Source organism: Tetrao urogallus (assembly GCF_951394365.1).
Source record: "Tetrao urogallus genome assembly, chromosome: 35".
NCBI classification, from domain to species: domain Eukaryota; kingdom Metazoa; phylum Chordata; class Aves; order Galliformes; family Phasianidae; genus Tetrao; species Tetrao urogallus.
Window position 1 is genome coordinate 492,508 of NC_136848.1, and position 11,814 is coordinate 504,321.

An 11,814-nucleotide genomic window follows, 5' to 3' on the forward strand; every position below is an offset into this window, starting at 1 on the left:
CGGTGGCTCTGATGTCTCCCAGCGATCGGCGCCGTCCAAATCGTTGTCTCCTATCAAACCCCGCTCGCTCCGTAACGGGTGAGGAATGCAGGGCCCCCCACCGCAGCCCCCACCCCCCACCCCCCCGCCAGAGCGTTTATTTAATATCCTGAAAAAATTAAAATAACTCCTGCGGCCGCTGAAGGAAAACACGGAGATAAATGTAATAAAAGCGAACCTAAAATGGGACCGGGGGGGGGGGTTGGGGGGGTTGGGGGGGTAGGAGGGAGATGAGAGCCCAGGAAAAGGGGTTGGGGGAGATCCAAAAGGAGGGGGTGGGATGGGGGGGGATGAGGGGTGCGGGAACCCGGGGGACCCCGATAGAGAGCTATTCCCATATGGCACCCAGGGGACCCCAATGCAGGGGGATTCCCATAGGGGAACCCACGCAACCCCAAGGCACAGGGATGCAGGTACCCGTGCGACCCCAGCACAGGGCCACGTGGGCACCCATGGGACCCCGATAGAGCGGGATGCGGGGACCTCGGGGAGCCCGACAGAGGAGCGCACGGACCCCTATGGGACCCCAATAGAGGAAAGTCCCCGTGTGGGGCACCCATGGGAGCCCAGCACGGGGGGCAGGCGATGCTCATGGGACCCCAATAGAAGGCGGCTCCCCATAAGAGCCGCCCGCGGGACCCCAGGACTCAGAGACGCGGACGGAGCGAAACCCGCGCACCAACAGCGCCACGCGCCTTTTTCCCGCCCCCGAGGGGACGCACCGCCTCTCTTAAAGGGGCAACGCTCCCCGGCCGTGGGCCCACCAAACGATCAGCTCCCGTTACAGCGCGACGGCCCCCGATTCCCCATCGCGCTTTTGTACGAGGAGAGAACGGGCACAGAACTGGGGAAGGGGTGGGGGGGGGGGGGGTTGGGAGACCTTCGGTGCTGTCCGAGCGCTGCGTGCACAGATCATGGCCCCTTTAACGCTCCCCCCCACACCCGCGGGGCGGAACGCGGCGCGGTTTGGCCCTCGCGGGGCTCCGTCGGCGGTTGAACGGCGCCCGCGGTTGGCGGTGCCGCCGGTGCCGGTTCGCCATGTGCTCCCTGGCGCTGTTCCCCCCCCCCGCCCCCCCCGGGCGCCGTCACCCTCTGTGAGTTTAACAACGCTCTGCTCTGCGGGCGGCGGGGGGAGCCGCTGCCGCTCGACTTCCAGAGCCTGGTGAGGAAACACCCCTCCCCCCCCCCCCCCCCCCAATACCGCGGACCCCCGGCGCGGGCTCGGGACCCCCAACCCTTCCCCCAGAGGGTGGTGATGCTGGGGGCCCCCGGATCCCCGAAAGCGGATTTGTCCCCCCGTTTCCGCCCCTTTTTTTCCCCCTGTGGTCATGCTGGGGACCCCCCCTCACTTCCCCTCAACAGTGCGCTCGGGATCACCCACTTCTGCCCCCCCCCAAAGTGTGTTTGGGACCCCCAGCCTTCCTCAAAAGGTTGAAACGACCCCTCCACCCCTTTTCCCCTAAAACTGTCCTTGCTCCCCCCCCCCCCCCCGCCATCCTTCCCCCAGAATTCTCTGTGGGCCCCCCTCAACCCCACACTTTCCCCCCCACGAGAAAGCACTTCCTCCCCCGTGCTCCGAGCAAACCCATCCCGCACTGTAACCCCCCTTCCTCCCCCCCCAGCTGGCAGCGCTGCCCGCTCTCACTCTGCCTGAGGACGGTCTGAAGGGTCCCGGCCGCCCTGAATCGGGGGCTCAGCCCTTCCTGCACCACCGCGAGGCCCTGTGGAAGAGGGTCCTGTGTGCCTGGTGAGCGCCCCCCACCCCCATAACAGCGATGGCGCTGAGCCCCGTTTGTTATTGCTCTGCACCCGCTGGGTCGGCGTGGGCTTTGCTGCACCTTCAGGACCCCACCGAGGTCCGCACCAATTTCTGCAGCCTCCTCCCCTCCCTGCAGCAACCAGGGCCCCATCTGGGACTTTGTGGTTCTGCCCTGAGGGCTTTTTTGGGAGTGGGGGGGTCAGGATAGAGGGGGGAGCTCAGTGCAGCGGTCCCAGTGCTGGGCCTGCAGTGGGGGAAAGGGGAGACTTTGTGGGGATACGGGGAAGGCGTGGGGTCCCCGCATCCACACTGATTTACTTTCGCTGCAGGCGGGACGGGGGGCTGTGTGGGCTGCTGAAGGAGATCGTCAGCGCCGAGGAGGAGGGTGAGTGGGGCCTGGGGGTCCCTGCAGCTCCGCATCACCGCTCCGTGCTGCCCCATTGCCGGGGATCCCCTCCTGCTGGGAGCAGTGCTGACGTTTCTGTGCTCTCTGCAGGGCTGCAGTGGGCGAAGACGGCGCTGAGCTGCGTTCTGACCGCGTGCCGATGGCTCTCCTCCCTGCACGGCTCCCTCCTTCCACACCTCTCGGTGGGTTCCAAAACACTGCGAGTTCCCTTCTGTGATGGGAGGAGAAATGGCGCCGAAAGGGCGCTGGGACAGCAAAGGGATGCAGAGGGAATGAAACTGAGGGGGGAAGGGGCTTTCTGCCGGCTCAGCGCTGACATCCCACCTGTCTGCCCCTTCCCCTGCAGCTGACCAGTGAGGATATGATTGCTGCCTTCTCCCAGGCGGTCGACTGGTGAGTGCTGTGTGCTGTGAGGCCACAATCCGTGCAAGATGTGTGTGTGTGTGTGTGTGTGTGTGTGTCACCCCGTCCCCTGGTGTACCCACACCTGCAGAACGGTGCCGTGGAGTGGAGGGAGAGGACAGCATCACCCCTCTGTTCTGTGCTCAGCCTCCCCAGCACAGGGATGCTGAGGGGATTAATTCCCCATCGCCTGGGGCTGCTTGGTACCCTGGTGCTGTGTGGTGCACGTGGGAGGAACAGCATTAAACTGAACCAGGGCTTGGTGAAGCAATGAGCCGTGACTGTTTGTTGAGCAGCCTGTGAGAAACAGCCAGGAGGAAGGGAAGTTCGCAGAGCATGCCACCTTGCTGAGCAGCGAAAGCTGAGATTTATTTTGGTGGTGGCTTTGGGAGTTGGAACTGGGGGATGGCAGATGTGGGTCCGGGTTGCTCCCTGTGCCCCCTCCCTCCCGCAGGGCCGGCTGCAGCGTCCGTGCCTTCGCCTGGCATCCACACACCAGCAAATTTGCCGTGGCTCTGCTGGACGACTCCGTGCGGGTCTACAACTCGAGCAGGTGAGGAGGGGGGCAGCTCCCAAACCCACCCCCCCAAACCCACCTCGAGCCACGTGCCCAGCAGCCCTCCCTCACCCCTGTGCTCTCGCTGCTCCCTGCCCCCAGAACTTCTCACAGCGCTGCGTTAGGACCCTTCCTCACACCCCCAGTCCCCAGCCAGGCTTTCTCCTGCCCTTCAGCCTCATTTCTCCTCTAGGTTTCCCTGCTCCCCCGGCGGGTCTCGGCAGGCATATAAAGCCCTCCTTAAGAGAAGACTCTCCCGGCTCATGCTGCGGCCCAAGCAGCGCTGCCCCGCTGAGCCGCTCTCCCCCAGTTGGGATTTCAAGCCAACAAGTGCCAGATCTCCCCCCGGGCTGTGGGCACTGAATCACACAAGGTGTGCTCCAGCAGCGCCGGTGTCACCTGCCTGGGTCCCCTCTGTCCCCCCCCCCCAAGGGCACAGCTCACGGTGGGTCCCCCTCCCCGTAGGCTTTAGGCACCCACCACGGTCAGGGCTGCAGAGAGGTCCCCAGGGATGTCCCCCGTTGTTGTTGTGACCCCACTCGGCCTCCCGTCACGCTCCCTCCTCCCCGCAGTGCCACCATCCCATCGCTGAAGCATCGTCTGCAGAGGAACGTGGCCGCCGTCGCCTGGAAGCCGCTGTGTGCCTCCATCCTGGCCGTCGCCTGCCAGAGCTGCGTCCTCGTGTGGCACCTGGACCCCACGTCCCTCTCCACCAGGTGACGATCCCACACGGTGACAGCCCCACGCTCGTATCCCTGAGCCCACACCTCACAGCGAGGGCTGTCCATCCCGTTTCTTTGAGCTTCAGGTTAAATCCAGGCTGCTGTCCGTCCGGCTGGGGGTACAGAAGGCGCTGTGGCGCATCACCAGCTCTTGGTGTCCCTCCCGTCCCCCATCAGCTGTGGTTTCTGTCCCCGCAGACCCTCATCTGGCTGCGCTCAGGTGCTGTCCTACCCTGGGCACAGCCCCGTCACCAGCCTGGCGTGGGCACCCAGCGGGAAGCTGCTGCTCTCGGCCTCACCTGTGGACACGGCCATGCTGGTGAGTGTGGGGCCACATTTGGGGGTCCGGGGCCGTCACCCCGTTGCTGGGACACTCAGATGGCTGTGTGACCAAGGGGGACAGCATTTCCTCAAAGGAGGGTCCTGAATTAGGAGCACTGAGATCTGAAAGCATCAGCGCCCCGCGCTGTGCCACGTCTGGGCTCCGGTTGACGGTGGGAGCGCTGCCATCCCCCCCCCCAACCCCTCTGTGCCCCTCCAGGTGTGGGATGTGTCCACCGAGAACTGCGTCCAGCTGCAGTGGTTCGGGGGCGGTGGGGTCACTCTCTTGGCGTGGTCCCCCGATGGCAGCAAGGTCCTGGCAGCCACCCCTTCAGCAGTGTTCAAGTGAGCTCCCGGCCCTGCTCCTTTTGTTCGCTCTCAATTCCATTACCATTTTCATTCGCCTCCCATCAAAGCACACCTGGCTGCTTTATGTCCTCGCTGCTCCCCTTCTCCCCCGTGTCACATATGGGGGGGTAAAGTCAGGTCCAAGGCCTCGGGCTCCTCTCAGAGGGGCTGAATTGGGGCAGTTTATCCCTTTCACGTCATTCTCTCTCCCTCTTGCAGAGTGTGGGAAGCTCAGATGTGGACATGTGAGAAGTGGCCCACAATCAAAGGGCGCTGCCAGGTGGGGCAGGCGCAGTGGGAAGGGGCATCTCCCCCCACGTGGGGGTGTGCGGGGTGTTCTGACGTCCCCCTGTGCCCCACAGACGGGGTGTTGGAGCCCTGATGGCAGCCGGCTGCTCTTCACAGTGCTGGGGGAGTCCGTCATCTACTCCTTGTCCTTCTCTGAGTACAGGGGTGAGTGCCCCCCGTTTGCTTCCCTGGCCGTCGTTTTGCTTTCAGCTATGGGTGGTTGTGGCCAAGAGAGGCTCAGTGTCCATCAGGAAGAGCTTCCAAGTTGCTGTGGTGTAGCAAAGCCGGGACAGCAGGGAAAGGAGTGGAAGGAGGAGGTTTGTGGAGGCCCTCACAGCAGTTGGGTGTCTGTATTTCCCCCCTTGCGTCGCATCTTCAGCGTGGAGCTGCGCAGGGAGATTTGCGCTGGCTCTCTGCACTCCTTTTGCACGGAGGCAGTGGGTGCTCACTTCTGTCGAGGGAAACCCTTCCCTGTGCGCCGTCCCAAACACCGCAGACGCTGCTGGGACAGCAGGAGGCTCCACAGCTCCAAGAGGCGGAAATTCCGCATCGTTCTGGGAGCAGAAGAGCAGATTTAGGGCAAGGAGACAACCTGCACACAGCAGGGAAGCGGAAGCGAGCGCGCCTGCTTGGATTTCATTTCAGGGGACATGCAGGGCCAGGTGGGAGGTTCGAAAACAGCTTCCATCGTGGCAGATCTGTCAGAGACCACCTTCGAGACGCCCTACGGGGAGGAGAGGTGGATCTGACTGCGTGCGGCCCCACGGAGCGATGCTGGGAGGCGGAGGGGCTCTGTGCCCCCCCCCCCCCAAGCTGTGGGTTCACTGTGCTGTGCTGCGCTCCAGGGTCGGCGGAGCTGTGCAGTCCATGGTGTGGGACCCCACCGGGGAGAGGCTGGCTGTGATCATCCGAGGTCAGAGCTGTGCTGCAGCACTGCTCCCTGCCACCTTTGCTCCAAATCTGCTCTTCGTGGGGGGGGGAAACTCCTTAGGGGTCGGGGGTCCCCTCTTCCTCGCTGTGACTTTGCCCCCCTGCACAAAGCATCCCCCCGTGCCCCCACGGTGATGTGCAGTGTCTGTTCCTGGTTATCCCCCGAGGAGAGAGCACTGTTCCGTCCTCACTGCCAGACAGAATCGCCTCTCCCAGCCCCACCGCCAGCTCTCTGCGTTCCCACAGCGCCCACGTTGCACCCTGAGCCCCCAGCCCCACTCGAGGAGCAGCCTTGGGATAACTGAGCCATGGAGGCCCTCCTGGCTGCAGAGACAAAGCACAGCTTTGACAGCCCCAGCGGCACTGGGGATGCTGTGTCGGACCTGAACTCGGCTGCTTGGTTTTTTTGTCCTGCTTATAAAGCTGCTGGGGAGGAAATGGGGAGGGAAAAGCTGCAGGGAAGCAGGGCTGCCCCCGTCCTGTGGGGGATCCCGTTTGGAAGGGAAAGGAGCACTGCAGGCAGAGGTGGCTTCGTTCCCCACGTCGCTCCTGCTTTGCTGTCCCAGCGCTGCCCCTCACACCCTCAGCTCACGGCTGCTTCTCTTCCCCCTGCAGGAGATCCCAGCGCTGAGGGGGCGCAAACCGTGGTGGCCGTGTTCCGTATCCGCAACAGCCCCGTGTTTGAGCTCCTGCCGTGGTGCGTAGTGCATGGGTTTGGGGCTTCTCGTGGTGTTTTGGGGGTTGGTCAAACACCCTCGGGATGCAGTGGGAAAGATGCTGTGCTGCTGCCGTCCCACGCTGCTGCTTCAGGCAGTGCTGCAGTACCATTTTGCCCCCAAAGCGGTCGCATTTTGGACGTGTCGTCCATTATCCTGAAAAGCCTTTAAGTGCAGCAGGGATCGCGCTTAACCCCACAGCGCTGCGTGAGCGCTGCGCCGCCTCTCACTGCAGCTCTCCTTTCCCTTCCAGTGGATTCCTGAGGGGGGAGCAGAGCGCGGAGCCGCAGCTCATCGCCTTCCACCCCTGCTTCGAGAAGGGAGCGCTGCTGACCGTGGTGAGTGCGGCTCCGGCTCTTAGTGAGGAATGCAGTGGGGTGAAATTGCCCCGCGGTGCAGAGAGGGCGGAGGGAAGGCGATGGTGACCCATTGCTCTTTGGGACGGTGGTGCCCTGTGCTGACGTTTGTGCTGTTGTTCTCTCCAGTGCTGGTCCACGGGGACCATCAGCCACATCCCCTTCTTCTTCCTGAGCTCCCGCCTGCCCTACGGCAGCCCCGGCCGCAGCCCCGCCGTGGTGACGGCCAGCAGCAGCGTGCGGGAGCAGCCGCTCTTCTCGGAGCTCTGACAGCAGCTCAGGACGTTTGGGATCCATCTGCAGTTCCCTGTTCCCTGGGACACCGTGGGGCTGCGGTCCCTTCCTGTACCCCCACAGGTTCTGCATGGCTCCGTGCGCTCATTCTGTGGAATGTGGGGTTCAGCCGTCGAGCGCCGTGCAGATTAAAGGTGGCTCCTCCTCCCCACGCCTGGCTCTGCTCCTCGCTCTGTCCTTGTCCAGGGAGAACAAGGAAACGTTCCCTGGACATTTGTTGGGGGGGATGCGTTCTCAAAGCCACTCAGGTTTGTTTCTGGGGCTCTGGTGCCGCTCTGTGATGTCAGGTCATGGTTTGCAGTGCACCTGCAGGAGAAGAGTCATTCTGTGCCTAAACCAAAGCAGATCTGAGGTTCCTGCCGCTACATTTGTGTGCGGAAAACAAACACCTGGGGAGCCCCCAATGAGTGTGGGGTTTTGCTGTGTGGTTAAGTGGCTGCACTGAGGGCCGAAGGGGCTGTGAGGGTTCCTTGGCCCTAAATGCAGCCTTTGGGCTTCACCTTGAGGGCGTAAGGAACCACCAGAAGCGCTGCAGCTCACTGAGACCCAGCACAGCACAGACCTTCCCCTCCCAGCCCATTCAGTGAGTGCTGCTGCAGCCCCACGTGAGCCCTGACAGTGCTGGGGGGAGCAGATGGGCCGGAGTGGGATTAGGGGGAGGCTGAGGGGGGCAGTGCTTAAAGCCCTGGATTACACGTGGTTAATCCCTGGGATTACGCTGTAATCGCTCTGCAGAGGAAACGGGGAGGGAGGGCCCTGCTCAGCCCACAGTGCCACCACCCCCAGGACCCACACAACCCTCCTGAAAACCAAACCCCGAAACGAGGCAGGGAAACTGCCCCTCCGCCCCACGGAAAAGACGGCAGCAGCCCAATGAAGACGTGGGGTAAACAACTCACACCGGAGACGTCGAGGGATGCTTCGCCCGCGGGGATCCCCGCTTTGGATCTGCTGCTGGGAACTTCTGCCCCTGTGGCGTCCGTGGTGTCACAGGACGGCGCTGAGCGGCTCCTCCTCCCCGGGGCTCGGCCGCCGGCAGGGCAGAGCCCGCAGGTACTCGAGGTGCAGACGGGTCTCGGCGCGGCTCCTCCTCACGTAGCGTCCCACATAAGCGAGGACGGCGCCGAGCCACCCACCCACGGCCACCAGCATGGCCACGTCTGGCACCCGTGGCTGCCCGCTCCCTGCCAGGGTTTCGTTGCGACCGCCGGCGGTGGGGGGAAGGCCCTGGGGACCCCCCAAAGGGCAGCGGCAGCCTCGGGGGCAGCAGGGCAACCCCAGAGCCAGCAGGAACAGCCAGGCTGCCTGCATCGCCCTGCAGCGGGAGGCGGGGAGCGAGGGGGGGGTCTGTGTCCTCCCCAGGACAGCTGGGCTGGTGACGTTCCCCTCCCAGGGGCAGCTGGGATGGAGGGAAGCACAGAATCACAGAATTGTAGGGGTTGGAAGGGGCCTCCAGAGATCATCGAGTCCAACCCCCAAACCAACAACAGAGTGCTGGGGATGCTGAGGCTGCACCTGCTTTTGCACCCCAGCGTGTGACCTTTTGGAAGCCCATGTGCCCCCCTGTGCCCCAGGACACCTCCAAAGCAGCTCCCACTACCTGACCAGCAGATGCATTGGGAATGCACTGGTTTTTTACTGGTGTTGGCAGCCAGTACATAACAGGCCAGGCTTCAGAGCACTGAATCCTTAAAAGCCTCTCAGTCTGCTCTGTGCTTTCGGACCGGTCCAACGCTGTAACTGGGACCAGTGGCAGCTCACAGCTGCTTTGGTGTCCTGCTGTGACCGTGCCAACAGTCCATGCGAAGTCCCAGCACAGGCAACTCATTGGGGGGTGGGGAACTCATCCGCTTTGTGCTCCCACCCCCTGCAGTGCCAACGTCCTCCGGGCCATCTCCAAAGCTCCCTCCCGCGTACGGTTGCCTCCGATGAAGCCACTGGAGTGCACGAAGACACAGCCGGGGATGCCGGCGAGCTGAGACAGCGCCTCGTCACGAACACCCCGCCATGGCTCGGGGAGAGGGAGGCTGCGATGGTGGGAAAAGGGGCAGGGGGTTGAGATCTTGTCCCCTCCTGGCAGGGGATGCGCTGGGGACGGGGCTCACCGGCTCTCGAAGCTGCGTGGCCCCACCGGGACGCTCTGCACCCGCCACTGCCCGCTGCGGTCGGGGAAAAGCACCAGCTGGAGCGGGTTGGGCAGCGCCAGCTCCTTCTCCAGGCTGAAGAGGTGCTCCTTCCAGGGGCAGCCGCCCTGCGGGAGCTCCAGCATCACCCCGCTTGTGTCCACCTGCAGAGGGAACACGATGCGGCTGCGTGGTGGCACATGAGGTCCTGCCCTGTGCCCCAGCACTGCCCCGCGCCTCAGCTTCTCCCCCCTTCATGCGCTTTTTACCATCTGAATAGCACAGCCCCCCCCTCCCAATGAGACCCTGCGCTGTGGGGATGCACCACCACTTGTTCTGGGTGCACGGAGAGTGGTGGTGGAGGGTGGGAAGCAACGTGACAATGTGTGGTGTTACAGGGGTGCAGAGGGTGGCTGTAAGGGTGCAGAGAGAGAAACGGGGCGCACAGCTGTGCCCTGAGCTGTGCGGGGAGGTCAACACCAAGGGGACCTGGCCTCCCCTTGCCCCAGGCTTCCACCCACCCTTTAAACCCCCCCAAAACAAGCACAGGGAGCACCTCAAAGCGGCGCCGGATGGCATCCTCCACAAGCGCCCGCGCAGGCAGCCAGGCACGGTGATAATAGTCGAGCCTGTCCATGAACTCACTGCCCACCAGCTCCACTGCCCGCTTAAACCCAGCCTGGGGATGCAGCAGAAGATCAGCAGTGACCCCAAAGAATGCAGCTCTGCGTTCCCCCTTTCCCACGTGTCCCCACCTCAGTGTCCTGGTCGGGGTCGTTCCAGCGGGGGTTCAGGTGCCCCACGCGGGCGCTGAGGTTGGTGGTGAGGGCGTAGCGGGGCTCCCCGTCCGTCTGCGCGATGCCGTTGTCGATGGCGTCGATCTCCTCCACAAAGTTCTCATACAGCTTGGGGACAGGGTGGGGTCAGAACGCCTGGAGCCCAACCCCTCTTTTATGGGGTGGTTTCCACAAGGGAAAGTCATGCTGGTGGGTCACAAATCCCCCGTACCTTATCGTAGAGTGCAGTCACAACAGGGCTGTCCTCTGGCTGCCCCAGAAGCCCAGCAAGGATTTGGGAGCCAAAGTGGCAATAAACCAACCCGGCGCTGCTCAGTTTGGTGGTCCAGGGCTTGCTGGGCTGGAGGCTCTGCATGGACTGGGTGAAAGACCTGTGGGGTCGCAGGGTCAGCCCTCGTGGGGGGCTCCCTTATGTGGTGACCCCAACGTGGTGGAGTGCCTCACCTCTGGTGATGGTCATAGCGGTGCCTCTCAGGGTCATATTCGCCCCCCACATCCACCACCACATCGCACTGGGCCAGGCGTTGGGGGTCCCGGGTCCGCACCACCTCTGCGTCCTGCTGAGGCATGGGGTGAGGCTGAGGGGGGCCCAGAGTGGGACTGGGGAGAACGGGGACCTCAAGGGGGAAATGGGGGACATAAGGGCGGGCACCACATGGGGCTGAGGACCCCAACAAGGAGCTGGGGATCTCAGTGTGGCCCCAGTGAAGGACTGGGGACCTGAAAGCGTCCTCCAGGTGGGGCCATGGATTCTGACAACGGCCTGGGGATCGCAGGATGGGCCCTAAGCGAGACTGGGGACTCCAGCAGGGGGCTGGGGATACCAGAGTGGTCAGTGGGTGAGACCGGAGACGTTATAAGGGAAATGAGGGCAGGAGCGGCCCCCAGCGGAGACTGAGGACCCCACTGCGGCCCCATAGAAGGATGGGGGACTAGAAAACGTGGGCTTGGGGACCCAAGGGAGATTCTTCAGTGGCACTGAGGGCTCCAGCAGGGCCGGGGGACCCACGGGCGACCCTGAGGAAGGGCAGGACTCGGAAGGTAAGACCGGGTCCGAGTGCAGAAGGGCCCGAGGAGGCCGCGGCCGTACCCGGTAGCGCGGCAGGAGGCGCAGCAGGAAGCATGCCAGCGCCTCGTCGCAGTGGAAGGTGCCATCGTGGGTGCCGATGCGCGGAACCGGCTCCGTTCGGGCCCGCTTGGACCCGGCCCCGCTCCCGGTGACGGCGGCGGCCATGAGGGGAACGGCGCGCAAAACGCCGCGCATCACTGCGCGTGCGCGGTGCCGCCTCCGCGACGCTGCGCATGCGCAGCACTGTATCCACAACACTGCGCATGTGCGGCGCTGCCTCCACAGCGCATTTTGACGGCGCATGCGCATGCCTCGCCCGACGGCGCCCCGCCCTTCTGATCTGCGCGTGCGCCGGCTCAGCCCGCCCCGCCCTTCCGTTCTGCGCATGTGCGGCTTCGCCCCGCCCTGACCCACCCGCGCATGCGCAGAGCGCGGAGTTTTGGACACGTGGAGGGGGCGGTGACGTGGGGACACGGTGGGGGATACGTGGGAGGGGAACGGTGACACGGGGCTGCGGGGGGGGGAGCTGAGGAGATACGGGGTGACACAGCGATACGTGTGGACGCGTACATGCGCACACGGGGATGCGAAAGGAGATGGGGAGAGAGGGACATGCGGACACGGAACAGCATGGACAGACAGAAGGACACCTAGAGCAGCCCCACCCAGACACAAACCCGGACAGACG

At 64.0% G+C, this 11,814-nt stretch overlaps 2 protein-coding genes across 2 annotated transcripts; one reads left to right on the forward strand and one right to left on the reverse strand.

Annotated features, from left to right (window-relative positions):
- Positions 1 to 1,077: 1,077 nt before the first annotated feature.
- Positions 1,078 to 7,113, forward strand: AAAS (aladin WD repeat nucleoporin; the record flags this gene model as incomplete). The annotated part of the gene is given in 17 exon segments (XM_079547919.1): positions 1,078 to 1,098; positions 1,100 to 1,201; positions 1,662 to 1,786; positions 2,128 to 2,183; positions 2,295 to 2,386; positions 2,551 to 2,597; positions 3,061 to 3,159; positions 3,735 to 3,878; positions 4,083 to 4,203; positions 4,426 to 4,550; positions 4,773 to 4,833; positions 4,916 to 5,006; positions 5,487 to 5,580; positions 5,687 to 5,754; positions 6,387 to 6,468; positions 6,741 to 6,825; positions 6,973 to 7,113. Coding segments are annotated over 17 exon segments (1,554 nt in total).
- A 1,752-nt stretch (positions 7,114 to 8,865) lies between these two features.
- MYG1 (MYG1 exonuclease) lies at positions 8,866 to 11,321 on the reverse strand (the record flags this gene model as incomplete). Its single annotated transcript, XM_079547933.1, has 7 exons — positions 8,866 to 9,164; positions 9,243 to 9,424; positions 9,817 to 9,939; positions 10,016 to 10,165; positions 10,269 to 10,428; positions 10,502 to 10,635; positions 11,148 to 11,321. The coding sequence occupies 7 exons, from the start codon at positions 11,319 to 11,321 to the stop codon at positions 8,981 to 8,983; spliced, it is 1,107 nt and encodes a 368-aa protein (XP_079404059.1). The 3' UTR covers positions 8,866 to 8,980.
- Between the last annotated feature and the right edge of the window lie 493 nt (positions 11,322 to 11,814).